This window comes from Chiloscyllium plagiosum, unplaced genomic scaffold (assembly GCF_037043375.1).
Source record: "Chiloscyllium plagiosum isolate Xiang-an unplaced genomic scaffold, Cpla_swu_hap1 HiC_scaffold_14, whole genome shotgun sequence".
In the NCBI taxonomy this organism is placed as follows: Eukaryota; Metazoa; Chordata; class Chondrichthyes; order Orectolobiformes; family Hemiscylliidae; genus Chiloscyllium; species Chiloscyllium plagiosum.
The window spans coordinates 44021443-44047352 of NW_028270152.1; the positions used below are offsets into that span (position 1 = coordinate 44021443).

The 25910-nt window shown below is 41.0% G+C and overlaps 1 protein-coding gene across 14 annotated transcripts in view; it reads right to left on the reverse strand.

Annotated features, from left to right (window-relative positions):
• The window catches only part of cadpsa (Ca2+-dependent activator protein for secretion a), a 598940-nt gene that overhangs the window by 88653 nt on the left and 484377 nt on the right, over positions 1–25910 (reverse strand). For 13 of the 14 annotated variants that reach the window (XM_087994403.1, XM_087994397.1, XM_087994398.1 and 10 more), the window contains 3 exons: positions 23506–23580; positions 22483–22566; positions 20022–20054 (listed from right to left, as the gene is read on the reverse strand). In XM_087994403.1, coding sequence (XP_087850529.1) covers positions 20022–20054; positions 22483–22566; positions 23506–23580 — 192 coding nt within the window. The remainder of the gene's footprint in view (positions 1–20021; positions 20055–22482; positions 22567–23505; positions 23581–25910) is intronic. The other variant, XM_087994394.1, reaches the window with a different exon arrangement.

Genomic DNA, 25910 nt, shown 5'->3' on the forward strand with positions numbered 1-25910 from the left:
ATGAAGGAGGCCCAGGACTTCCATGTCCTCGGCAGAGTGGGAGGGGGAGTTGAAATGTTGGGCCACGGGGCAGTGTGGTCGATTGGTGCGGATGTCCCGGAGACGTTCCCTAAAGCGCTCTGCTAGGAGGTGCCAAGTCTCCCCAATGTAGAGGAGACCGCATCGGGAGCAACGGATGCAATAAATGATATTAGTGGATGTACAAGTAAAACTTTGATGGATGTGGAAGGCTCCTTTAGGGCCTTGGATAGAGGTGAGGGAGGAGGTGTGGGCGCAGGTTTGGGTATCAATGTGGACTTCAACAATTTCCTCATTTCCCCTTCCCCCACCTCACCCTAGTTCCAAACTTCCAGCTCAGCACTGTCCCCATGACTTGTCCGGACTTGTCCTACCTGCCTATCTCCTTTTCCACCTATCCACTCCACCCTCTCCTCCCTGACCTATCACCTTCATCCCCTCCCCCACTCACCCATTGTACTCCACGCTACTTTCTCCACACCCCCACCCTCCTCTTGCTTATCTCTCCACGCTTCAGGCTCACTGCCTTTATTCCTGATGAAGGGCTTTTTGCCCGAAATGTCGATTTCGAAGCTCCTTGGATGCTGCCTGAACTGCTGTGCTCTTCCAGCACCACTAATCCAGAATCTGGTTTCCAGCGTCTGCAGTCATTGTTTTTACCTCAGCTTTAAATTTAATACAATCCTGCAAATAACTGCTCTGACTAAATGTACTTTACAGGACAGTTGAATAAAGTCAAATACCACAGATGTTAGAAATCTGAAATGAACAGAGTGCTGGAGAAACTCAGCAGATTTAGCAGCATCCATGGAGAGAGAAACAATGTTAATGTTTTGAGTTTGGAATGAATCTTAGTTCTGAAAGAGTCAAACTGGGCCTGAAATGTTAACTCTGTTTCTGTCTCCACAGATGCTGCCAAGGCTTTTGAGTTTCTCCAGCATTCTCTGTATCTATTTTAAATAAACAACGGTTGCTTGACAATGAGTAATTAGTAGATAGCTCAAATAATTTGCAAGATTCAACAATATTATAAAGTGGATTACATCCTAAAAACTAACAGCTAGGTAATCTGAATGGTTAAGAATGCAAATATATCACTGGACAATTTGCAAAATTAATTTTAATGGGGAGAAGACCTGGTGCTCATGGTTTTCTCTAAGGGATGTTGTTGTATCACTATGGACACTGATGACTAATGGTTTTAGCACTTGCACAAATAGCAAGGATTTTTATACCAGAATTGAAATGAAGGTAAGCACGATTTGAAGATATTTAGAAGTGGCCACTGTTTTTAAAAACATGTATTTTCAGGAAAACGTATTTGAAAATCTCTTCCTATTTACCTTTGGTTCCAGATGCTGTCCCATTTTCCTAGACACAAGAGTCAGGGAAAATGAGCACAAGCTAATTATGCTGCAGACAGCATAACATTTTGAGTGTTACTGGGTCTGGATGTACAACAACTACAAGTTCTCCAATGAGCTGCCAGTGAGCGGAAGAAAGTGTTCCTGGTCATTTACTCCCTTTTCCTGAGGCTATGATTAATAAATATTTATCCAAGTGTAAAGGCATGGAACACAATTCTACGGCCTGTCTCCACAGCCTCATAGGGTCAGTATGTTTGAGTATGTCACAGCACAGAGTCAGTGTGTACGTATGGAGGCTGATGACAGGTAGACAACTGCCTTTTTTGTTTTTCAGTTTTGATTTTAGGTTTGCAGACAAATAGGATTCTCCACAGCCCCATGCTCAAACACTGAAGGCTCAATATGTGGCTACAGACCTGAGAAATCAGTTGTTATGTCTCTTTCTTCTTCTGCTGGCACATGTCTGTGATGTGGTGATTCAGTGCTGGGTGCCTGCAGAAATATTAGTGGCCTAGGAAATAAATACTTCATTCTAATGGCTTCTCAGATGCTTTTCAATCAACTGTTGGTGCAAAGTTGACATCAACTCTATCCTGTCATTTTGTCTGCATTGTATCAGTACAAAGTTACACACTTTTAAGAAATTAATTAAACAAATGGAATTAGTTATCAGAGTCACTGGCCAGTAGTGAGAATGAGGACCTGGGTTTGGAGGAGCCAAAGAATATGGTTCTTCTACAGAAGGATGATAAGCAAGTGCCCTCAGATAAGGAACTCAGTGATCCACATCTCAGGACCAAAACCTTGAATTAAAAAAAAAGCACTCAGGTACATCAGTCTCATATGAAGACAGTGAGGATGGCTTTCACATCTTTTGAAGAATGATCAATAAATTGGGGTGAGTCTACTATCCATTAAAAAAAGTTAGGACAAGAAGCTCTTCACAGCTTTTAGCATACCCTGGTCAAAGCCTAAATGGTATTATTGTAGTGTTATGTCTCATGGTCAAAATGTCATTGTATCATAGCATGTAACCTGAGGATATAAAGGTTTCATACTCCATCTTACCTTGGATCACTTGAAGCATGACACTCTATTGGAAAGATTCTCTTCTGTTGTAAACTAATACCTTCATATTAATCCAAGCACTTATGTGCCTAATAAGTATAATATTTATAGATAATAGTTTCAGTAAATGACTGTGGATTCTTCTATATAATAACATCCATGCTCAGTTTCTTATATTATGGGACATAAGTATTGTCGCGTTGGGTGTAACTCCTATTAATAAGACAACAATCCCTTTGACTGATGCTTTGAACAGAACATTTTCACAAAGCCTAAATGGAATTATCAGATCTGCAATGACAACTCACTCACCTGACAGCACAGAAACAGATAAGTACATAGTTTTTAACGTATAACCTTGCGTTAAGTCTACAGCAGTGAGTAGAATGGGTTCTTTCTTGATTATATGTTTTATTGAAATCTGTCTCTTGATTAAATTTTAAAAATATAAAACATAAGTACTAAAGTTATCCTGGACCACTGGTTTTTAGAGCAAAATACGGTGCTATTTTCTGGGTCTGTAGATTGTGAAGGAGCAAAGTTGGCCGAGAGTAGAGTGACATGTTCTTCCTGTCAGATGTGGGAGTTTAGGGAGAGTTTCCATGTTACTGATGATTACGTCTGCAGGAAGTGTGTATGGTTGCGAATCCTATAAGATCACATTGATCAGTTGGAGCGGCAGTTAGAAGCAATAAGGAATTTACAAGAGATGGGGGTGTGATGGATGGCAGTTATAGGAAGGGAGATGGCAGATACAGTCAGGTAGATAGGTTAACTCCAGGAAAGATAAGAGAGGTAGGCAGGTAGTGCAGGAGTCTTCTGTAGTTATCCCTATTTCAAACAAGTATGCTGCTTTTGAAAATTGACAGGGTGACGGACTCTCAGGGGAATCTAGCATGAACAGCCAAGTTTCTGGTATTGACACAGGGTCTAATGTAATGAGGGGTATGTCAGGTTCCAAGCAATTGATTGTGATAGGGGACACTCTAGTCAGAAGCACAGCCAGCAGCAAAAATCAGAATGGAATGTTGCCTCCCTTGTGCCTGGATCAATGAAATCTCAGAGAGGGTGCAGAATCTTCTCAAAGAGGAGAGGGACCAACAAGAGGTCATTGTTCACATTGGAGCTAATGACGTAGGAAGGGAAAAGGATGAGATTCTGAAGGGAAAATATAGAGAGTTTGGCAAGAATTTAAAAAGGTGGTCCTCAAGGGCAGTAATATCTGGATTATTCCCAGTTCTATGAGCTAGTGAGGGTAGAAATAGGAGGATGGAGCAGATGAATGCATGGCTGAGGAGTTGGTGCAGGGGAGAAGGGTTCACGTTTTTGGATCATTGGAGTCTCTTCTGGGGTAGAAATGACCTGTACACAAAGGACAGTTTGCACTTGAATTGCAAGGGGACTAATATACTGGCAAGGAGCTTTACTAGAGCTACTCAGGAGGATTTAAACTAGTAAGGTGGGGGGTGGGACACAGATAGTGAAGAAAGAGATCAATCTGAGACTGTACAGTTGGGAAAGGGAGCAAGTCAAACAGTCAGGGCAGGCAGGAACAAAGCAGGACTAATAAATTAAACTGCATTTACTTCAGTGCAAGAGGCCTAACAGGAAAGACAGATGGACTCAGGACATGGTTAGGAACATGGGACTGGGATATCATAGCAATTAAAGAAGCACTAGATTTCAGAGCGCTGCTCCTTTATCAGGTGGTTGCCTGATCAGGTATGATTCTTGGTAGTGTGGATGATCAGAGAGATCTCGGTGTTCATGTACATAGATCCCTGAAAGTTACCACCCAACTTGAAAGGGTTGTGAAGAAAGTGTACGGTGTGTTAGCTTTTATTGGTAGAGGGATTGAGTTTGGGAGCCATGAGGTCATGTTGCAGCTGTACAATACTCTGGTGCAGCTGCACTTGGAGTATTGTGTTTAGTTCTGGTTGCTGCATTTTAGGAAGAATGTGGAAGCATTGGAAAGGGTGCAGAGGAGATTTACCAGGATGTTGCCTGGTATGGAGAGAAGGTGTTATGAGGTAAGGTTGAGGGAATTGAGGCTGTTTTAGTTCGAGAGAAGAAGGTTGAGAAGTGACTTAATAGAGACGCACAAGATGATCAGAGGATTAGATAGGGGGGACAGTGAGAGCCTATTCCTCGGTTGAGATGGCTAGCATGAGGCTAAATTGAGGGGTGACAGATATTGGACAGATGACAAAGGTAGGTTCTTTACTCAGAGAGTAGTAAGTGTTTGGAACTGTAGTAGACTTGCCAACTTTAAGGGCACTTAATGGTCATTGGATAAACATATGGATGAAAATGAAATAGTGCAGGTTAGATGGGTTCAGATTGGTTTCACAGGTCGGTGCAACATCGAAGGCCAAAGAGCCTGTACTGCGCTAATGTTCTATGTTCCAGGAACATGGAACTGGGATATTATAGCAATTACAGAAGCACTAGCTTTCGGAGCGCTGCTCCTTCATCGGTTGGTCGCCTGATCAGGTAAGATTCTTGGTAGTGTGGATGAGCAGAGAGATCTCAGTGTCCATGTACATAGATCCCTGAAAATTGCCACCCGATTTGATTGGGTTATGAAGAAGGCGTATGGTGTGTTAGCTTTTATTGGTCGAGGGATTGAGTTTGGGAGACATGAGGGCCCCTCAAAGATCAGCAAGGTGGCCTATGTATGGAGCTGCAGGAGATGAAGGAGATACTAAACAAATATTTTGCATCAGTGTTTACTGTGGAGAAGGACATGGACGATATAGAATGTTAGGGAATAGATGTGACATCTTGAAAAATGTTCTTATTACTGAGGAGAAGGTGCTGAATGTCTTGAAACATATCAAAGTGGATAAATCCCCAGTACCTGATCAGGTGTACTCCAGAACTCTGTGGGAAGCTAGGAAAGTGATTGCTGGGCCCCTTGCTGAGATATTTGTATCAACGATAGTCACAGGTGAGGTGCTGAAAGAATGGAGGTGGGCTAATGTGGTGCCACTATTTAAGAAAGGTGGCAAGGAAAAGCCAGGGAACTATAGACCGGTGAGCCTTACATAGGTAGTGGGTAAGTTGTTGGAGGGAATCCTGAGGGACAAGACTTACATGTATTTGGAAAGGCAAGGACTGATTAGGGATAATCAGCATGGCTTTGTGCAGGGGATATCATGTCTCATGAATTTGAATCAGTTTTTTGAAGAAGTAACAAAGAGGATTAATGACGGCAGAGCGGTGGACGTGTTCTATATGGACTTCTGTAAGGCGTTCGACAAGATTCCTCACTTGAGACTGGTTAGCAAGGTTACTGGCTCAAAGGTAGCAGACAGAGGATGGTGGTGGTGCTTTTCAGACTGGAGGCCTGAGACCAATAATGTGCCACAAGGATTGATGCTGGGTGCACTACTTTTCGTGATTTATATAAATGATTTGGATATGAACATAGGAGGGATAGTGAGTAAGTTTAGAGATGACACCAAAATTGGAGGTGTACTGGACAACAAAGAAGATTACCTCAGAGTACAAGGAGATCTTGAACAGATCGGCCAATGGTCTGAGTGGCAGATGGAGTTTAATTCAGATAAATATGAGGTGCTGCATTTTGGGAAAGCAAATCAGAGCAGGACTTATACACTTAATGGTAAGGTCCTGGAGACTATTGCTGAATAAAGAGACCTTGGAATGCAGTTTCATAGTTCCTTGAAAGTAGAGTTCAGGTAGGTAGGATAGTGAAGGCAGCATTTGGTATGCTTTCCTTTATTGCTCAGAGCATTGAGTATAGGAGTTGGGAGGTCATGTTGCGACTGTACAAGACATTGGTTAGGCCATTTTTGGAATATTGCTTGCAATTCTGGTCTCCTTCCTAACAGAAAGATGTTGTGAAACTTGAAAGGGTTCTGAAAAGATTTACAAGGATGTTGCCAGTGTTGGAGGGTTTCAGCTACAGGGAGAAGTCTAGGCTGGGGCTGTTTTCCCTGGAGCGTTGGAGGCTGAGGGGTGGCCTTATAGAGGTTTGTAAAATCATGAGAGGTGTGGATATTATAAATAGATAAAGTCTTTTCCCTGGGGTGGGGGAGTCCAGAACTGGAGGGCATAGGTTTAAGTTGAGAGGGGAAAGATATAAAAGGCACCTAAGGGGCAGTCTTTTCACACAGAAGGTGGTGTGTGTGTGTGGAGCTATGTGGAGGCTAGTACAATTACAGCATTTAAAAGGCATCTGGATGAGTATATGAATAGGAAGGGTTTAGAGCGATATGAGCCAAGTGCTGGCAAATGGGGCTAGATTAGGTTGGGATATCCAGATGACAAGGACGAGTTGGACCGAAGGGTCAGGTTCTGTGCTGTACATCTCTATGACTATGCAGCCAGACTTGATAAATTTTAGTGCCCTGAAATGTCACAAGCCTCAAGTTTCTTAGGTTTCAGGGAAACCATTCCCTGCCATGTACTGCTCAATGTCAAGCCACTTCAAAATAATAGAATATAATCAGAAAAGGAGTCCTCAATGCTTAGCAGCAGCTCTGGAACAGGAGAATGGATTTCTTAACAATTCCTGCTCAGCATAATTATTTGAAATAAAGACAGCTTCATTGCTTGATGTTTCAGGTTTATTGATCTGTGTACTTGCAACTTTGAGAGTTAGCTAATGGCGAGAAAATTGCAGACTTTCTAGAAAGAAGGGACCCAAGGGGTAACTTGTTCATGCAGAGGGTGGAACATGTATGGAATCAGCTGCCAGAGGGAGTGGTGGAGGCTGGTACAATTGCAACATTTAAAAGGCATCTGGAAGGGTACATGAATAAGAAGGGTTTGGAGGGATCTGGGCTGGGTGCTGGCAAGTGGGACTAGATTAGGTTGGGATATTTGGTTGGCATGGAAGGGTCTGTTTCTGTGCTGTACATCTCTATGACTCTACGTTGGCACATCCTTGAAAATGAGGAATTTTTAAGAAAGTTTGCTGGATAGGCTTAGCAGAAGCAAGCAAGTACATACTTGCTTTTTTTAAAAAAGAAAAACCATTCCCCATTTATCAAAACTTCTCGTTTCTCATTTTATTTGTCTTTGTTCTGGAGGCTGATTTCTACCTCCCCTTTTCCAGTTTCTTACCTTATGCCAAGAGTGTAGTGGCACCACCACTTATCAAGCTTGTCAAGCTCTAATGGACATAGCTGATAGACTGGTCTACTGCAGGTAGTGAGAGGAACAAATCTAGTTGACCTCATTCTCTTTAACCTACCTGTTGCAGGTGTATCAGTCCATGACAGGATTGGCAGGAGTGACTAAAGAACAGTCCTCATGGAGCCAAAACCGTCCACCATGTTGTGTGGCATTCCCAACTTATTAAAATGAATTTCATTTTGAACAGATTTAGTAATGCAAGACTGGGCACTGAAGAAATGGTGTTTGCCATCAGCAGCTAATCTGTAGCCTCAAGGCCCAACATATCACCTACTCTATTACTAACACCAAATCAGAGGATCAACCCAGGTTCAATGAAGAATGCAGGAGGGCACCAGGTATACATAAAAAGGAGATGTCAACCTGATGAAGCTATAGCATCAGAATTATTTGCATTACAAAAAAATCAAAAACACTGAGTATAGACGGACTAAGCAACCCCTACAATCATACAATCAGGTCAAATCTCTGCAATTTTACCACATCAAGTCATAAATGCTGGTGGTTAACTGAACAACAAAGGAGGAGGTTCCACAAATATTTTCATCCTCCATTATAGAGAAACCCAGAAGATTAGACTGAAGCATTTGCAACTACCTCCGGCAAGAAATAGCAAGTGGGTGATCCATTTCAGCCACCACTTGAGGTCTCCAGAATCACATGTTTCAGTTTTCAGCAAAATCGATTCACTCCACATGGCAGCGAGACAGCATTGCAGCAATGGTGCTGGAGACTTGTGTTTCAGAACTAGCCGCATCCTAAGACAAGCTGTTCCACAATATCAGCATGTACCCAACAACGTAGAGGTTGCTCAGTCATGTCCGTTTGAAAAAAAGCAGCACAAATCTAACCGAGGCAATTCCTGATCGACCAGTCTACTCTTGATCATTAAAGTGAGAGAAGGTGTTATTGAAAGTTCTATCAAACAGAACTTACCTGCTCACTGATGCTCAGTTTAGTTTCGTTGAGAACCATAGTTCCTGACATCTTTAGTCCATACATAGAAAAAGGAGCTGAACTCAGAGCTGGGTGGGAAGATGAGCTGTGAGGAGGATGCAAAGATGCTTCAGTGGGACTTGGACATATTGAGTGAGTGGGCAAATCCATGGCACAAGAAATACAATGGAGACAAATGTGAGACTATCAGAGAGGTAAATCAGTATCTGAACAGCAATAGATGGGCAACAGGGGAAATGCAACAAAACCTAAGTGTCTGTTTACACCAGTCACTGAAAGGAAGCAAGGAGCTGCAGCAGGCAGTGAAGAATGCAAAGAGTATATTGATCTTCATAGTGAGAGGATTCAAGTATAGGAGCAAAGATCTTTTGCTTCAATTGTACAGGGCCTTGGTGAGACTACACCTGGCGTATTGTGTGCAGTTTTGATATCCTTATCTAAGGAGGGACACTGTTGCTCTGGAAGAGGTGCAACAAACATTTATCAGAGTGGGATGGCAGGACTGATGTATGAAGAGAGACTGGATCAGTTAGGGCTATATTCACTGGAGTTTAAAAGAATTGGGTCAAGATTAGAGTGGTGCTGGAAAAGCACAGCAAGTCAGGCAGCATCCGAGGAGCAGGAAAAATCCCTTCATTAGGAATCAGGCTGGGACTCTGGGGAGAGGCGGGGTGTGGAGAGATAAATGGGAGGGGTGTGGGGCTGGGGCGAAGGTAGCTGAGAGTGCAATTGGTGGATGGAGGTGAGGTGAAGGTGATAGGTTGGAGAGGAGAAGAAAGAATTGGGATGAATCTCAGATACCTATGAAATTCTAACCGGACTTATTGAATACTTTGCATTGGTATACACCAAGGATAAGGGCATGGATGATGTTAAGATTAGGGAGGGGTTTGTTGATATTCTCGGGCATGTCAATATTAAGAAAGAGGAAGTGTTGGGTATCTTGAAAAACGTTAAGGTACTTAAGTCCTCAGAGCCTGATGAGACTTATTCCAGGATACGGAGGGCGGAAAGGGAGGAGATTGCTGGGGCCTTGACATCTTAACGTGTTTATATCTTCTTGCCATAGGTGAAGTCCCAGAGGACTGCAGACTAGCCAACCTTGTTCCTTCATTTAAGAAGTGCAACAGGGATAATCCAGAAAATTCTAGGCCAGTGAGCCTACATCAATGATAGGGAAATTATCGGAAAAGATTCTTAGGGACAGGATTTACTCTCATTTTGAAAAGAATGGACTTACTAGGGATAGTCAGCATGGTTTTGTGTGGGGGATGTCTTGCCTCATAGATTTGATTGAGTTCTTTGAGGAAGTGCCAAAGATGATTGCGGAGTGAGGATAGTGGATGATGCCGACGTGGACTTTACTAAAGCATTTGACAAGGTCCCTCATTGTAAGCTCGTCCAGAAGATTAAATTAAATGGGATCCATGGTGAGTTGGTAGGTTGATAAAAAAAACTAGTTTGGTCATAGAGAGAAACAAAAAAGAGGGTATTTGGAGAGGGGTGTTTTTCTGACTTGTGGTCTGTGATCAGTGATGTTCTGCAAGGATCAGTGCTGGGACTTCTTTTATTTGTAATGTATATACATAATTTAGATTAAAATGTAGGTTAATAAATTTGCAGAAGACTGATACACTGGTAGAGTTATGAATAGGAAGGAAGTTGTCAAATGATACAGCAGGTTATAGATCGTTTGGAAAGTTGAGTGGAGAAATGGCAGATGGAGTTTAATCTGGACAAGGTCATGCATTTTGGGAGGTCAAATGTAAGACGAAAGTATATAGTAAATGGTAGGACCCTTAGAGTCACTGAAATACGGAGGGAGCTTGGGGTATAAGTCCATGGCTCCCTGAGAATGGCAATACAAGTAGGTAAGATGGTAAAGAAGGCATACCACATGCTTGCCTTCACTGACCAGGTCACTGAGTTTAGAAGGTAGCATGTCATGTTTCAGCTCAGTAAAACTTTAGTTAGGCCACATTTGAAATATTGTGTGCATTTCTGATCACCACACTATAAGAAGGGTGTGGAGGTTTTAGAGAGGGAGCAAAAGAGGCTTACTAAGTTGTTGCTGGGACTGAAGAGTATTTGCTATAAGGAGAGTTTGGACAAACTTGGACTGTTTTTGCTTTTGCGTCAGAGATCAGTTTACAAAATTATGAGGGGAATGGATAGGGTGGAACTGTCAAATGCAAGGGGACACAGGTTTAAGGTGAGAGGAATATGTTTAAAACAGATGTACGATGATTTCTTTACACAACGAGGGTGATACGTATCTAAAAATGTTGCCGGGGAGATGGTAGAAGGAGATATAATAGCAACATTATACATACATATGAACAATTAGGAAATAGAGGGATACAGACTATGTGCAGGCAGATGGGATTAGTTCAAATGGTACTGTGGCCCAGGCAGACATAATGGGCAGAAGGGCCTGTTCCTATACTGTACTGTTCTAAGTAGGACCAGACAGGGTAAATACAGGATGTTCCCAATGACCAGGCAGCCCAGAAGTAAGGGTCACAGTTTAATACAGGGTAAATTATGTAGGACTGAGATATGGAGAAATTTCTCCACCCAGAGAGTTGTGAGCTTGTGCAATTCTCTGCAAAGTGGTTGAGGTCAAAATATTAAATGTTTTCATGAGGAGTTCAATGTAGTTCTTAGGGCTAAAAGTGATCAAAGGGTATGAGGATACAGTGTGAACAAGATACCGAGCTGGATGATCAGTCTGAGTCATACTGAATGATGGGGAGAAAGTGAGGTCTGCAGATGCTGGAGATCAGAGATGGAAATGTGTTGCTGGAAAAGCTGCTGGAGAAGGGCTAATGCCCGAAACGTCGATTCTCCTGTTCCCTAGATGCTGCCTGACCTGCTGCGCTTTTCCAGCAACACATTTCCATACTGAATGATGGAGCAGGCTTTAGGAGCCGTATGGCTTATTCCTGCTCCTATTTTCTATGTTTCTATGTTTTAACTCGAGTTGAAGTTGGGTGCTTGCTCTGACATCATGACAACTTTTGACTGAGTATAGTATTAAGAAATCCTAGCAAAGCTGAAGTTAATAGGAATCAGTGGGAAAACATACCACTTATTGCAGTCACACCTTGCACAAAGAAGTTTGGTTGTGGTTGTTGAGACTAATCATTTCAGTGTCAGGATCTCTTTGCAGAATTTCCTCAGTGTAGGTTCCTAGACCTAACCATCATCGGCTGCTTCATCAATGCCCTTCCCTCCATCATAAAATCAGAAGTAGGAATATTCGCTGAAGATTGCACAATGTTCAGCACCATTTGAGGTTCCTCTGAATACTGAAGCAGTTGACGTTCAAGTGCAGCATGATTTTGACGATATTTTACATTCAGACTGATAGACGACAAGAAACACCCCTGCCATACAAATGCCACAAAATGACCATTTCCATCAAGAGAAATTCTAACCATTTCCCCATGACATTCAAAGACATTCCACCACCTAATCACTATTAACTTTCTTAGGAATTGAACCATGGAATTGAAACTAAACTAGATCAGCCATTTAAATACTGTGGATACAAGAGCAGGTCAGAGTTTGGGAACATTCTGGTGAGCAACTCATTTCCTGACTCTCCAAATATTGTCCACCATCTACAGGGCACAAGTCAGCAGTGTGATGAAATACTGTCCACTTGACTGGGTGAGTTCAACTCTCAGGCGCACCATCAATGTACCATAAAGTAAATGGAAGGATTTTCCATTTCTTCTTTACTCCTGTCTGTCAAAGTCTTGTTCACGTCTATTAAATTGCCCCTTAAATTACCTTGACACCAAGGAAAACAACCCTAGTCTTTCCAACCTAACTTTGCAGATTAAACATACATCATTCTTGGAACCATTTGATAAATTTCTTCTGCATTCTCTTGAGGATTATTACGCCTTTCTTAATGGGTACTGAGCATTATGGGATGCATTATTCAAGGTTCAGCATAATCTACCTCTTTTATTATACTCAATGAATTTTATGCTATTCTTGGCTAAGTCCAAGTTGTGCAAGATTTTTTGGGAGAATTTGTTATCAGAACGTCTCAGGAGTTCTGTCATCCTAAATGACCAAGCTCACCTTATTAATTATCTATCCCACCCATAGCATCTCTCATGTCTAACTTTTGCCCCACCTTGCCATGTACTGTCCCTAGAACAACTCACCACTCTGCAGACATCCCAGAATTCATTACCATGCTTTGTGTCCACCCCATCTTTAAAAGCCCATTGTGTTACTGGGGAAGAATAGTCAGTACAGGGCTGGCCTCGCACCATTCGTGACATTTGTCCCAGACATGGCAGACAGAGGAATTCATTGCCCTGCTTTGCAGACAGGGTACTGATGGACAGACTGGTGTCCATGAGGAACTTCCTCCTCCTCAAAGACCAGCACTGGAGGTCACGACACTGGATCACGTCAGCCAGCCTGATTGGAGGGTGAGCTTGCGTTTAAGCAGTCTCAGCCATCTAGAGGAATGCTCAGCATGATATGAACAAGGTCAATGCCCTTATCCATCTTTCTGCATAAGTGCCACTATCTAATCTCCATATCTCATACTCACTTTGTCTCTGCTCCCGTAACCCACCTCCTACCAAGACTCGTGTTCTATAACTCTCACCAATGGCTGAAGCATCTTCCCAGTTTACTTTCACCCATCCCAAACTCTGACACCAGTTGCTACTTATTTGCTCACGACATTTCCCCATCTACATCAAAACAACAGCTGGACACCCATTTTTGGCTGCTGTAGTACTTGCCTCATTCCAATAGGAAAACAACACATAATAGGGACCAGTATCAGAGGCTGCCCTTGACTTACATTGCTTGTATTCCTTGAACAAAGGTTATTCCCCTTGACTTGACTGAGCCCTGCTGACAACTGTATAGTTTTGTGTCTGTGCTAAACAGCATGGCAGGACAGAAATATGAGCCTGGTATCTCTGGCTGAGGTGGCAAAGCACAAACGGCAATGCAATGCGATGCTCTGAGCATCTGGGTGGAGGTACAGAGAGTTAGTGCAATGACTGCAAGCAAGAGCCCAGAAGTGTAGCCTTTTCCAGTTCTTAAGCTGGCTGAGTATCCCTGAATCCAGTAGCATTACAATAAGAGTTGTTGGTGCAGCCCAAGGTGCAACAATGAAGTGCAAAAGCAATGTGCAAGTTGATTGGAGATGTGCCATGAGACATTAAAGGCTTGCATGTGCTGGATACCAATGCCGGTAGATATGGGGTGCATCCAGCCAAGGCCAATGGAGTGTATCATGAGATGCTGGTGCCCTGTTTGCAAGATGGAGGTCCTTCAGAACAAGTGCTGACGTGCTTGCTCTGGTTTCCTTTTTGTATCTTCCCAATGTTCAGCTTAAATCAGAGCTTGGTAAGAGAGCAGCCTGAATATGTTGTGAGTTTTGGAGATATCATATTGTTTTAACAATCAATAATGAGTATCAATTTGCCTCTTACTGCTGCCTACCAAGAATCTCATCATGCTGCCCATGAAGGCAGGAAAGGTGGAGAGAGATGATCTCCATGTCAAGATTGGTCTTGTCACACTTGGTTTCCTGATTCTGCCACTAACCTTGCCATCGGCCATAGTTCTTAGACCCAAAAAGATTCTGTTAAATGTCTATATTTTTGGTACCCAATATCCGATATCTGCTAACCATTCTCTCGGGATTTCCTGATTAAAGCCCTTTTGTTCTACACACTGTTAAGAACTGTGCCATTAAGTCCACAGAGTCATAGAGATGTATAGCATGGAAACAGACCCTTCAGTCCAATTCATCCAACTGACCAGATATCCCAATATAATCTAGTCCCACCTGCCAGCACCTGGCCCATATCCCTTCAAACCCTTCCTATTCATATACTCATCCAAATGCCTTTTCAATGTTGCAATTGTACCAGCCTCCACCACTTCCTCTGGCAGCTTATTCCATAAATGTACCACCCTCTGCGTGAAAAAGTTGCCCCTTAGGTTTCTTTTATATCTTTCCCCTCTCACCCAAAACCTATGCCCTCTAGTTCTGGACTCCCAGACCCCAGGGAAAACACTTTGTCTATTTATCCTATTCATGCCCCTCATAAGTTTGTAAACCTCTATAAGGTCACCCCTCAGTCTCCAACGCTCCAGGGAAAACAGCCCCAGCCTATTTAGCCTCTCCCTGTAGCTCCGATCCTCCAATCCTGGCAACATACTTGCAAATCTTTTCTGAACCCCTTCAAGTTGCACAACATTTTTCTGATAAAAAGGAGACTGGAATTGCATGCAATACTCCAAAAGTGACCTAATCAATGTCCTGTACAGCTGCAACATGACCTCCCAACTCCAGTACTCAATACTATGACCAATAAAAGCAAGCATACCAAATGCCTTCTTCACTATCCTATCTACCTGCGACTCCACTTTCAAGGAGCTATGAACCTGCACTCCAAGGTCTCTTTGTTCAGCAACACTCTCTAGGATCTTACCATTAAGTGTATAAGTCCTGCTAAGATTTGCTTTCCCAAAATGCAGCACCTCGCATTTATCTAAATTAAACTCCCTCTGCCACTTCTCAGCCCATTGGCCCATCTGATCAAGATCCCGTTGTAATCTGAGGTAACCTTCTTTGCTGTCATCTGCAAATTTACTAACTATACCTCTTATGCTTGCATCCAAATTATTTATATAAATGATCAAAAGCAGTGGACCCAGCACCGATCCTTGTGGCACTCCACTGGTCACACGCCTCCAGTCTGAAAAACAATCTTCTACAACCACTACTTCCTGTTTGTTTTCTGAGGGATTGATAAATGGTTGATAGAACAGGAAATGACATCACCACAAACCCCAGGAACCCCATCCAGGACAAACATATAAATAGGAAGCAGGAGACAACAGCTTTGCTTCACTTGGAGGTTGCCACTGATGATGTTACCTAGCCAGGTAATGAAACGTCTGGATGTCAAACCTACAGCTCAGCGAGCAAACCTACACCCTAAACCTCAACCTGAGCTACAAACCTTCACAAACCTTGCAAAAATTACCCTTTTGTTCTTGATATATTTGTAAAAAAATCCTTTGGATTCTCCTTAACTCTATTTGCCAAAGCTATTTCATGCCCCCTTTTTGCCCTCCTGATTTCCCTCTTAAGTATACTCCTACTGTCTTCATACTCTAAGGACTTATTTGATTTATCTTGTCTATGCCTGACATATGGCTCCTTCTTTTTCTTCACCAAACCCTCAATTTCTTCAGTCATCCAGCATTCCCTACACCTACCAGCCTTTCCTTTCATTGTAACAGGAATATACTGTCTCTGGACTCATTTCTGAAGGTTCAAATTAGAGTGGTGCTGGAAAAGCACAGCAGGTCAGGCAGCATCAGAGGAGCAGGAAAATCGATGTTTCGGACAAAAGCCCTTCACCTGGAATCCTGGTGAAGGGCTTTTGCCCAAAACGTCGATTTTCCTGATCCTTGGATGCTGCCTGACCTACTGTGGTTTTCCAGCACCATTCTAATCTTGACTCTGATCTCCAGCATCTGCAGTCCTCACTTTTGCCCCTCATTTCTGAAGGCTTCCCATTTTCCAACTGTCCCTTTACCTGCGAACATCTGCCTCCAATCAGACTTTGAAAGTTCTTGTCAAATACCGTCAAAATTAACCTTCCTCCAGTTTAGAACTTCAACTTTTAGATCTGGTCTATCCTTTTCCATCACTATTTTAAAACTGATAGAATTATGGTCGCTGGCCTCAAAGTGCTCCCCCACTGTCACCTCAGTCACCTGCCCTGCCTTATTTCCCAAGAGTCGGTCAAGTTTTGCACCTTCTCTAGTTGGTACATCCACATTGAATCAGAAAATTTCCTTGTACAGACTTAACAAATTCCTTTCTATCTAAACCCTTAACACTACGGCAGTCCCAGTTTATGTTTGGAAATTACTTCTCCCTATCCCTTCTCCCAAAACACATTACCTCACATTTCACTCTATTAAATTCTATTTTTCAGCTGTCCTATTTGTGACCTGTTGCAGACTATTTGCAATATTTTAAATGTTTGCCAATCTTCCAAGTTTGGCAATATTGGAGAATTTTGTTCCATTTTTCAAGATCCAAGTCATTTTCTGCATTCTGTAGAGTGGGTTGATGATTCCAGATCCAGAGCTTCATCTCCACAACAGCAAATTAGCTTCTCTCCAGAGGCGACAATGTTTGCTTTTGGCAGGAAAGAATCCTTTGATAGAATGCAGCACTTAGTAAAATTGCCGTAGTTGTGGGTTTGTTTGCCGAACTGGGAAGTTGATTTGCAGATTTTTTTGTCCCCTGGATGTGGGTTTCCTCGCTGAGGTGGAACGTTTGTTTTCAGATGTGTCATCACCATACTAAGTAACATCTTCAGTGAGGCTCTAGAGGAAGCACTGGTGGTGTAGCCCGCTTTCTATTTATATGTTTGGGTTTCCTTGTGTTGGCAATGTCATTTCCTGTGGTGATGTCATTTCCTGTTCCTTTTCTCAGGGCACGGTAAATGGGATCCAAGTCAATGTGTTTGTTGATAGAGTTCTGGTTGAAATACCATGCTTCTAGGAATTCTTGTGCATTAAAAACTTTCAGTCTATTATAAAGCCAGAATTGGGGATAATCATTGATAATTGTGTATTATTTTCATGCTCAATTCCTCAAAAACCGAAGCAGATCCGGACAATTCAAATGGGCTGCCCAGTGGAAAATAATGTTCATGCCAGTCAAGTACCAGGTAATTCCCATCTTCACCTGGAGAGATGAGAGAAATATATTCCCTTAGACATTCAACCATTGTTGAAGTGCCCACTGTCAATATTCTGGAAGTTACTGTTGACCAGAACCTGAACGAGGCCAGACTATAAATGACATGGCTTTAAGAGCAGGTCAGATGCTCACCTCATGACTCCTGACAAAGCCTCTCCACAAAACGCAAGTCAGATGTGATGCATTACTTTCCATTTGCCTAGCTGAGATCATGTCCAAACAACACTTGAGAAGATTAATACTGTTCGGGACAAAGCATTCACTGGATTGAAACCCTACCCATTGCTGTGTAGTAATTACAAGATGCAGTTCAGAAACTTGTCAAGATTTCTTCAACACCTTCCGAATCTGAGAGCACTCCACATGACAGACCAAGGACATCAGATGCATGATTCCATCGGAGTCACATACCGTCCTGACTTGGAAACATTACAATTCTACTTTGTCATCGGGCTAAAGTCCTGATACCTCCATCTCTAATAGTACTATGGGTGTTCTTTCACCATTAGACTGCAGTTCAAGAAGGCTGTTCACCACTAACTTCTCAGAGACATTTAGCATGTGCAATAAATGCTGCAATGCCAGCCCACATCCCATAACTGAATGAAAATAAAATCTTATCTAGATGCCCATTATCAATCCCCTCAAGTATTCAGCATGGCAAAGAAACAATGAATTACTGGCTTAGGTTTTTTTATTTGTGATACCTTTCATAACCCAATTAAAATAAACGGGCTATATCAACTATATGATCAGAAAACCTAGGACACATATGTATGCTAAGCTCTATAACCCATACCTCATTAATCAGACATAATTGCGTATGACTGTGAAGGTTAATAAGATGTTCTGCACTTAGCTCTGATAAAATTAGAAATTGTAAGTTTTCCTCTGTTTTTTAAGCCAAGGCAGTTCATTCACACAACTTTGTCAGTAAAAGATAATCACCTATCACCTTTTTTATCTTCCTTGCAAAAAAAGTAATCTTCAAACCCACACGTAGACTTAAAGGTTTCATACAAAACCCATTAGCAGGCTGTGATACAGAATGTTTTAGAATCCAAACATTTAGGCATCTACCATTTCCACTCAAAGTATGTGCTGGTGAGCTGTTGCTGTGAATTGGTTTTGCTAATGAGATTTAGTTAAGACCACAGGGTACCCATTATGTAGAATATTTGATTGTCAGTTACTATAAGTTGCTGTTGGTCAGCAAACTTCAGTCTAATTTCCCGGGTGTAAATAGGAAGGGGCAAGATTGTAAGATTTCTGCATAAATCAAACAATTACAAAGCAAGGGAATAATATTTGGGTCTGAGGACCATGGCAGCATTATTAACACCTGCTGCTTCACTAATGGAGAAAGTATTCCACAATACATCAGCTGGAAATGTGTTATAGTACAATCTCTCTCTCAAAGCCATTTACTGCCAATTAAATGGCCAGAACATCCTGTTGTTTTTTCTCAGCAAACAAGTTTTTACTAAACAGTCCACAGATTTACTAAAATAGCAGAAGTTTTCAGGAGAGAGAAATATTTCCCAAGCTTTAATTTGATGGATTTCCTGCAGAATTGAAACATATTCCTTAAAAGAAACTTTGAGAAACAGCTTGCTTTTTCTATTATTCTTTCATCATAAATAAACACAGGCACAATCAGAAAAACAAACACTTAAACAGACTTAATCTGTCATTTCAAATGGAATATTTAAACCATTTCCACAGAATAGTAATCATGCAACCTTTAAAATTATTTTCATGGAAATTGAAAGTTTTTCTTTTCTCCACAGGTAACAGATATGTAGTGACATTTACAGATTGAGAACTCAGAAAAGTCAGGACACAGAGACACTGCAGGTGATCCTTCGACTGTGGACAGTTTTCAACTGAGTTCCTGAAGAACCGGCAGGGAGCAGTTTCTGTTCACAGGAAAATCACCTTAACCATAACACATTTTCTAAAATTTAGCAAATATGAGCTGTTACTGGGAAAAGTAGGCTGCTGCATAATGATTGAAGAATTCATAATGGCTGGAAAATAACTGAAAAGTGCAGTGCCCACCTCCAAGCTTAAAGCATAATCCCTGTTTAATTTATGCTATTAGCACAGATGCTCACACCCACACTCCAAATGGAGAAGTATGCTATTGATCCAGGAGGCTAAATTGGAGATTGAAGATATTTCTTATAGCATTCAATAGTGGGCGATGAGTGCTTTAAGTTACCTTGATGGCTTAGCCTATGAACAGGGAATTACAGATGGTGGGTCTGGCATTTGGGTGTCTCTTCCAGCCAAGTTAAAGGTGATCAAGAGAATCCCCACAGAAACATACACCCAACGCATTCAGGACTGAAGGTCACTGGGAGAAACTTGACTGGTTTTGAATTCCTCTGCATTTTAGAGGGGTTGTTGTGACCTTCCCTAAAAGCTTAAATCCAGCCAGTCAGTCTACAAGAACAACAAATGAACTAATTCTAAGGGACAGAATAAGTCTCAGCTAGTTTCCATAATTTTCTCTATAAAACTGATGCCTGAGGTTGACAAACTTGAATTAAGTAAAATGTGCAACCTATTCTTCATTGCCAAGCATCTGCATGCTTCAGAATTCAGGGGTTAACTGCAATCAACTCAGAAGCTGTTAGAATTATAGTCAGACTTACAGGAACATCCACATATTTGGAAGCTGCTTTCACCTTCAAAAGGAAATAGAAAGAAGGAAGATGAAAAAGTAATTTTTAAACTGAATACACACAGAAATTTTTAAATCACCGAGTAATTTTCGAGATATTAAAAAAAAAATCACTATAACATAATGGTCTATATATTCCAATAGCCAGGCAGTTGGTGGAGCAGCTGGGTCTGGAGTTACACATTAGGAACAGGTGGAATCACAGACACAGTTAACTTCACAGGAACAGCTTGAGAAACTGAAGTTCCACTGCATCTAGAACCCTCCTGAAAGTCAGAGAATTCGGAGAATCCTGCTTCAGTTAACCAGTGTTCCAGAAAGGATTAGAGGACTAAAATCTCGGTCTAACTCCTGCGTGATTATTAAATGACCCCAAACTCCACACTCACTGACCCCAAATACACTTCCCCTACAGCCCCCAGGCCTCACACAACAAACCCCACCTGAACAGACGACTCCCTCCCCAATACGATTCCACACCACCCTTCAATTGGGGCATGACAGCCTCTTTCCCTGCTGATCCAAGCTTCCCTTTGCTTCCCCCGCAGCACCAGAGCTGACACCCCCCCAATCCCCACTTGCTGGATCCAATACCTCCCCCACTTCCTGCCAGATGCAAGACATCTTTTACAACTTTACAAAACATTGGTCAGGCCCCAGATGGAATACTGTGCACAGTTCAGATTACCACACTATTCGAAGGAGATGGTGCAGAGGAGATCACCAGAATGTTACCTGGAATGAAAAGTCTCTGGATGTAAGTTTTCTCGCTGAGCTGGAAGATTCATTTTCGGATGTTTCATCACCATACTATGTAACATTATCAGCGAACCTTCGGTGAAGCCTCCACTAAAACTGGCTGGAAAATGGGAGGCTTCACCAGAGGCTCACTGATGATGTTGCTTAGTATGGTGATGAAACGTCTGAAAATGAACCTTCCAGCTCAGCGAGCAAACTTATATCCAGAACCTCAACCTGAACTACAAATCTTCTCCAAACTTGCTAATGGAAAATCTCAGTTATGAAGACAGACTGGATAGGTTGGGTTTGTTTTCATTGGAGCGGAGGCGGCTGAGGGGTGGATCTGATTGAGTATACAAAATCATGAGAGATGTAACAGAGTAGATTGTGAGAATCTGCTCTCCATGGCAGACATGTCAAAGACCGAGGACACATATTAAAGGTGGGGAGCAAGTGATTTAGAGGAGATACACCCAGAAGGTGGTAGAAACATGGCATGTGGTATTTGAGAGGGTGGTGGAGACAAATACTCTTACAATATTTAAAAAGCATCTGGATGAGTGCTTAAAATGCCAGAGCATAGTAGCGTATGGACTAAGTGCAGATTAGTGTAGTTTGACATTTGCTGGTCAGCATAGACAAGGTGGGGAAAAAGGACCTGTTTCTACGCTATATGACTCTAAGGTTCTCTATGTCACCACTAATGCACTGGCATGACACCACTATTGCACTGGCATGACACCACTATGGATGATACCACCATTGTCGCCAGAGCCGATATCCTCACTTCACTCAGGATCTAACACCTACCCCTTCCTTCTTGCTGGACCTGACATACCACTCTACCACCCTCAGCAATTATGACCTCCACAAACGCTCAATTCTTTAACCCACCACGCTACTTCCTGGCATGCTACCTACCTGGCACACTATGTGCCTGGCACCCAAACCCCTTAACCAGCTGACTCACTAATCCTACTAACCTTCATACTTATCCTTTCACAAGAGCTGTCAAGGTGGCTGGATGTACCACTAAGCATTTAAATCACACATGTCATTTACCGCTATTAAAAAGTGGGTAAGGCTCGACTCCCATCCGGCTATCCAGCACTGTTGGATTTCTGAAGGAGCCAGGATCAGAATTGCTGGCAAAAGAATGTGGAGTTCAATGCTAATGCAACAAAAGAGGAGTGGGGTGGCAATCTGACTGTGAATGGCATTCCTCAGAATATCTGAGCAAATGTCTTATTGCATTACTAAACATGAGTGAAATGGAATGTTCATTAAAAGTCATGATTGAAGTGGACTGCAGAAATCTTCAGATTATAGTAGGTTTACATGTATATATTATACACTAGGCTGGACATTAAAGATGGAGATTAATGGAGAAAACGTCAACACAACAGCACAAGTTAAATTTAGTCTTTCTTGTGAGGTAAGGTTAGCAAGGTTGAGATAAGATGAAATCTCATACATCGGTTTGTTCCACCAATTCTGTCAGATAAACAGAAAGTTGGGATATTGAGAGTTTGTGTACTAGAGGTTCTACTGTAGACCCTACAATACAAATGGAGTAGCATTTACTGAGAATATTTCCAAATATACTTTTTATGAACAAAAATAAATGACAATTTTTATATTTTGTAAATAATTCTGAGAAAAATAAATTAAGAGAAAGATATTTTTCTTACAGTGAATGACAGAAAGGATGAGAAGAGAGTCCCTTCATCGTATCTGGATAGTTTGGACAGTACTCCTTCCAAAATAGTGACAAACTAAATAGAAAATCATATTAGATTCACATTAACCAATTTAGGCTTAATGGTTCTGTTTCTTCAAATCATAACATAGATAATCATTACCTGCCAACTTAAGGTTTAACCTACGTCCTTAATTGAACTTTTGTGATTTGCTACCAACATTGTCAATAAACTGCAATAGATTAGATTAGATTCCGTACAGTATGGAAACAGGTCCTTTGGCCCAACAAGTCCATACTGACCCTCTGAAGAGAATCCCACCCAGACCCATTCCCCTACCCTATATTTATTCTTGATTAATGCTCATAACACTATGGGCAATTTAGCACGGCCAATTCACCTGACTTGCACCACTTTGGATTGTGGGAGGAAACTCACATAGACACAGGGAGAATCGCCCGAGGTGGCAATCGAATCTGGATCCCTGGTGCTGTGAGGCAGCAGTGCTAACCACTGAGCCAGCGTGCCGCCCCAAATGACAACATTAATTTCCATATTGTTGCAAATGATAACATTAATTTCCATATGAATAAAATTGTGGCCAATTGTATTATGACCATTGTTCAGTTACATTACTAAATAGACTCTTTGTCTACACATTTCCTCTAACTGAATCAAAGCAACTAATAGGAACATAGACAGTATGATTTTGAAATTCATTATTACACTTTGAAATATCGATTAATGCTTCACTGTAATGGTGATGTGTTTTACATCAACCAAGCAGCACTTAGCAACAATTATAAAGATTCCCCTATAGTCAGTAATCATTCCGTCAAACTGACAGTTGAGGCATCACATTTTAAATGTGGTGAAATCTATGAAATTGGCTGCTATCTTAGATTTAATATGACCAATATTAAACATTGCCTGCAATAAATTTTATACAGATTTAACTTTTAAGTGTGCCTTATTAAGATTTCAGTTTTCACAAAAAGCCATTTTGTACTGTACCTTTGCAACCATGAGAGTTATCATTTCTTTGACAGTTTCTTCAATTAACTCATCAATTTTAGAATGGTATTGCCGCTGAAAAAAAAACAGAATCACATGGGCAAAATGGGGCACTTACTTTTAAAACAACACACTGGCCTAAACATGTCAAATCTTCATCTATAAGAAAATGTACACAGCTTTTTCCTCCTCTTGATCATCTTCAAACACAGTGTGGAATTTTCAGACCAGTTATGGTACTTGCTAAAAACCTAGCCTTGTGCATAACTGACAGCAAGCAAGAAGCAGGCTTGGATCATTCTAATGGCAACATTTATGCATCTCTAGCAGAATTACAGGAAACTACTGGCAAAGACCTAAGACCTAATGATGCCATGTGCTTTCTTTGAGTAAGCTTGAAGAAGCTAACCCTACAGTTACAATGTGTGATGTTGACATCAAATAATTAGTCTGCTTGCTTCTCTCTGCTCTCTTTAATAATAACACACATCGTTTCCTGCAAAATAATGTTAGCATTTCTGATAAACATGTCTTAAGTGTTTGCATACTATTATCCATATATGGCCTAGAAAACAATAGTCAAATAAATACTAAATCAGCAGAAATGATTAAAAATAAGTTTTAAAATACAGTTCCTCATTTATTTAAATTATTCTGTGTTTCTATATAAACTATCCTAATAATTTGGTCTCAATAATAATTTCAAATAAATTACAATTGATATATGCTTAAGTAATTCACAAATCAACATTTAATCGAGAAGACAATGCACAGTATGACATGTGCAGAGTTACCTATTAATTTCCAGAAAGGTCTTTCAATGTGAGAATTGCTTCCTCCAGGATATAACATGTTTCTGATAGGCAACTAGCACTGACAACAATGGTTCAATTTCCCAAATACGTATTTTACAACTAAGTACCTAATCTATAATTTAACAGTTGAACAATGGCACAATTATACCTCTGCTTTGAAATTAAGCCATATTTAATATAACTTGAATTATGCACAGATGATTTTTTAATTATGAGTATTAATTAGCTTCAATTAGTTTGGAATAATGAAAGGTTTGATGAGCAAATCTGATTATAGATCATCATTCAATGAGGGTTTTCTATCAATTATTGCAAGGAAATTATTATCCTCAAACTCATAGTGCTCTAGTTCCCTGGCATTTCTCAGTCCCCCACTGGAAATGTGATGGGGGACTGGCAGACATACCAAACAAATAGTGAAAACAACCATTTGATGTCATTGCTGTGAGATTAAAACAACCCCAACAGAATTTCAAGGATTTTTTTTTTACAGTTTGCTTCATAACTGTGCCTTTGTAAATAGGGGCATAGAATACAAAACAAGTAAGTTATGATTAACATTGACAAATTACTGGTTAGACCTCAGCTGGAGCACTGTGCACAAATCTGGGCATCACATTTTAGGAAGGATACCAAGACCTTGGCGAGGGTGCAGAGGAAGATTACCAGGATAAGATCAGACAGGCTCTTCATTTAGGTGGAGGGAATAACAGAAGCTGGTATTGTTCTCCTTACAGGATAAAGGATTTAGGGGAACTTAGTGGATGCATTCAAAAATTTTGAGTGCTTTGAGAGTATAAGTGGTGGAAAACTGTTTTGGTCACTTGATGGCATTAAATAATTTATGAAAGAATTAAAAGGAAATAAGGAGGCAGAGGGTTGTTAAGATCTGAAATGGTCGAGGAGAAAGTGAGGTCTGCAGATGCTCTGAAATGCACTAATTGAAAGGTCGATGAAAGCAAATGCCATGGCAACTTTAGAAAGGTGATGGTCTTTTACAGTAATAGGGAAAAGTTGGATCGTGCAACTTAATTGGATAGCTCTTTCAAAGAGCCAGTACAGGTACAACATGCTGACTGACCACTTTCTGTGCTGTATGGTTGTTGATTTAAAATCTGAATAAAATTAAAATAGTTCAGGGATTTTCATTTCATCCTTGACTTTGACCCTTCAAATGCTTGCATTTGAATGTAAGTATCGAAATTGGACATTTGCAGAATTCTTGCTTCAAGTAAGTGCCTTCCATGTATGAACCCCAAAGTTAGCAAGGGGAGATCAGTGTAATCTTCCAATAAATAAATTACATAAATAATGTCTACAAAGAAACATAAGTTAAATTAATATCGATAGAACATTGCTGCAGAGGAGAACTGAAAATGCTTTTATATGAAACACATTTTTCTATTAATTCTGACAATTCACGAATATTAAATTGTTGCAGATGTTTCTCCAATTCAATGTCATATTATTCCAGAATGAAATTAGAGAGACTGATCGATATAGATACTTCTAGCACAACTTTAATATTCAAAAGGATTAAAATAGCTATATTAGAACATACTCTAATGTTTAAAGTACTGTACAGAATAA